The sequence below is a fragment of the Eimeria mitis genome, genomic scaffold (assembly GCF_000499745.2).
Source record: "Eimeria mitis Houghton genomic scaffold, Emh_scaff571, whole genome shotgun sequence".
In the NCBI taxonomy this organism is placed as follows: Eukaryota; Apicomplexa; class Conoidasida; order Eucoccidiorida; family Eimeriidae; genus Eimeria; species Eimeria mitis.
Window position 1 is genome coordinate 4,230 of NW_013573959.1, and position 3,085 is coordinate 7,314.

Genomic DNA, 3,085 nt, shown 5'->3' on the forward strand with positions numbered 1-3,085 from the left:
CTTTTACCCCAGCAGCAGCAGCAGCAGCAGCAGCAGCAGCAAGGGCAGCAGGGCCTGTAGCAGCAGCAGCAGCACCGGCAGCAGCAGCAGCAGCAGCAGCAGCAAGGGGTCTATCAGCTGCTGTTAAGGGCCCTTACAACTCACAGCTGGGGAGCCACGGTCCCTGTAGCAGCAGCAACAGCAGCAGCAGCAACAGCAGCAACAGCAGTACTAGCAACAACACCAACAGCAGCAGCAGCAGCAGCAGCAGCAGCAGCAGAAGCAGCACCCGGTTGCAGGTTTATTGAACTTAACTCATAAACACCACCGAAGCCACCAGACGCAATGGTGAGACAGCCTTCTCCTTTGCTGCTGTTGCTGCTCCTGCTGCTGCTGCTGTCGCTGCTGCTGCTGTTGCTCATTGTGCTGCTGCTGCTGCTGTTCGTGCTGCTGCTGTTGCTGCAGCAATCCCGTGTTGCAGTTTTTATTTATATTGTGTTCTGAGGTGTATTGACAGCTCACGGGGCTTTGCTTTTTATTTTTTTATTTTTTTCTCTTTTTTTTTTTTTTCTTTCTCGTTCTATATATGTCAATCTAAACAAACAACTAACACCACTACAGTATATAATATAAATTTATATAAATATAAATATATAAATATATAAATATATATAAATATATATATATATATATATCTGCATATATTTATAATTATATAGTTGTGTTGCATATATATATTTATACTGCATGCATCCACTAACACCCCTCGACCCCCAACCACTCCCCTCTCCCCCTCTAAACCCTAAACCCTAAACCCTAAACCCTAAACCCTACCCCCTCTTTCTGACCGATCCACATAAATAAATAAATAAACAAATAAATAAATAAATAAACAAATAAATAAATAAATACATAACCACATAAAACAAAAAAACAAAAAAACAAAAAAAACAAAAAAACATATATATAATATAAATATATATAATATAAATATATATAATATAAATATATATATATGTATATGTATTCAGGGCCACACAATCTTGTTGGTTCAGTTTAGTGATCGCCGTGAGAGCCGAACATACTTAGAATATGAATCTATAGCAGCAGCAATGGATGGGGTCTGCCAGCTGTACGAACAGGGCCTCAAGGCCTCTAACCCTCAACTCAGACATATTACTTATGATGTTACTGATCTGTTCAACTATGTTGACTCGGTTAGAGATCTATGCGCGCTCGTGTAAGTTTATATAGAGAAATGCATGCATGCATGCATGCATGCATGCATGCATGCAGTAGACTTGCATGCATGCATGCATGCGGTACATATTACTTATGATGTCACTGATCTATTCAACTATGTTGACTCCGTCAGAGATCTTTGTGCGCTTGTGTAAGTTTATAGAGAAATGCATGCATGCATGCATGCATGCATGCATGCAGTAGACTTGCATGCATGCATGCAGTACACAGCATTTATGATGTCACTGATCTATTCAACTATGTTGACTCCGTCAGAGATCTATGCGCGCTCGTGTAAGTTTATAGAGAAATGCATGCATGCATGCATGCATGCATGCATGCATGCAGGTGTATTGCATGCAGTACATATTACTTATGATGTCACCGATCTATTCAACTATGTTGACTCGGTCAGAGATCTTTGTGCGCTCGTGTAAGTTTAGAAATGCATGCATGCATGCATGCATGCATGCATGCATGCATGCAGGTGTGTTGCATGCATGCATGCGGTACATATTACTTATGATGTTACTGATCTATTCAACTATGTTGACTCGGTCAGAGATCTTTGTGCGCTCGTGTAAGTCTAGAAATGCATGCATGCATGCATGCATGCATGCATGCATGCAGGTGTGTTGCATGCATGCATGCGGTACACAGCACTTATGATGTTACTGATCTATTCAACTATGTTGACTCGGTTAGAGATCTATGTGCGCTTGTGTAAGTTTAGAAATGCATGCATGCATGCATGCATGCATGCAGTAGAATTGCATGCATGCATGCATGCAGTACACATTACTTATGATGTTACTGATCTCTTCAACTGTGTTGACTCCGTTAGAGATCTATGTGCGCTCGTGTAAGTCTAGAAATGCATGCAGGTGTATTGCATGCATGCATGCATGCATGCATGCAGGTTTGTTGCATGCATGCAGGTGTGTTGCATGCAGTACACGGCACTTATGATGTTACTGATCTTTTCAACTATGTTGACTTCGTTAGAGATCTATGTGCGCTCGTGTAAGTTTAGAAATGCATGCATGCATGCATGCATGCATGCATGCATGCATGCAGGTGTATTGCATGCAGTTACGCGCACTACGCGCTGAAGGAGAGATCCTTCGATCTCTCCTTGAGCGCGTAGTGCGCGTAACTGCTGCTGCTGTTGCTGCTGCTGCTGCTGCTGCTGCTGCTGCTGCTGCTGTTGCTGCTGCTGCTGTTATATCTTTATCTGCTTGTATTTGTGTGTATATTTGGGGTGTACAGACACGACAGNTGCTGCTGCTGCTGTTATATCTTTATCTGCTTGTATTTGTGTGTATATTTGGGGTGTACAGACACGACAGCGAGATGAATGCGTATACACCCCACAACAAAGCATGGATTAAGGATCAGGTTTTTAAACACCTAAAGAGACAGGCGCAACCCTAGAGCTGTACATACACCCCAACACCGACACTCTCGTCCCCTGCTGCTGCTGCTGCTGCTGCTCCTGCTGCTGCTGCTGCTTCTAGTGATGCTTTTGAAAAGCAGCAGCAGCAGCAGCAGCAGCTGCAGCAGCAGCAGCAGCAGCAGTGGCAGCAGTGACAAATAGAAATTCTTCTCTGTCTCTCTTCCTCGCCTGACGATGCGACGTTTTGACTCGACGGAGAGGGAAACCCTTTAATTACAAATTGAGGGTTTAGGGTTTAGGGTTTAGGGTTTAGGGTTTATGTGAAAGGGGTAGGGAGGAGACGGCAAGCAGCAGGATTGTCATTTTGTGTTGGGTAGCAACAGCAGAAGCAGCAGCAACAGCAGCAGCAGCAGCAGAAGCTGCAGCAGCAGCAGAACAAGTTGCAGCAGCAGAAGCTGCAGCAGCAGC

The 3,085-nt window shown here is 43.9% G+C and overlaps 1 protein-coding gene across 1 annotated transcript in view; it reads left to right on the plus strand.

Moving 5' to 3' along the window:
- Positions 1-1,091: 1,091 nt before the first annotated feature.
- EMH_0016550 (enhancer of rudimentary, putative) overlaps positions 1,092-3,085 on the plus strand; it is a gene marked incomplete at both ends in the record, with an annotated part of 2,245 nt that continues 251 nt past the window's right edge. The window contains 2 exons of the mRNA XM_013500663.1: positions 1,092-1,196; positions 3,001-3,083. Coding sequence (XP_013356117.1) covers positions 1,092-1,196; positions 3,001-3,083 — 188 coding nt within the window. The remainder of the gene's footprint in view (positions 1,197-3,000; positions 3,084-3,085) is intronic.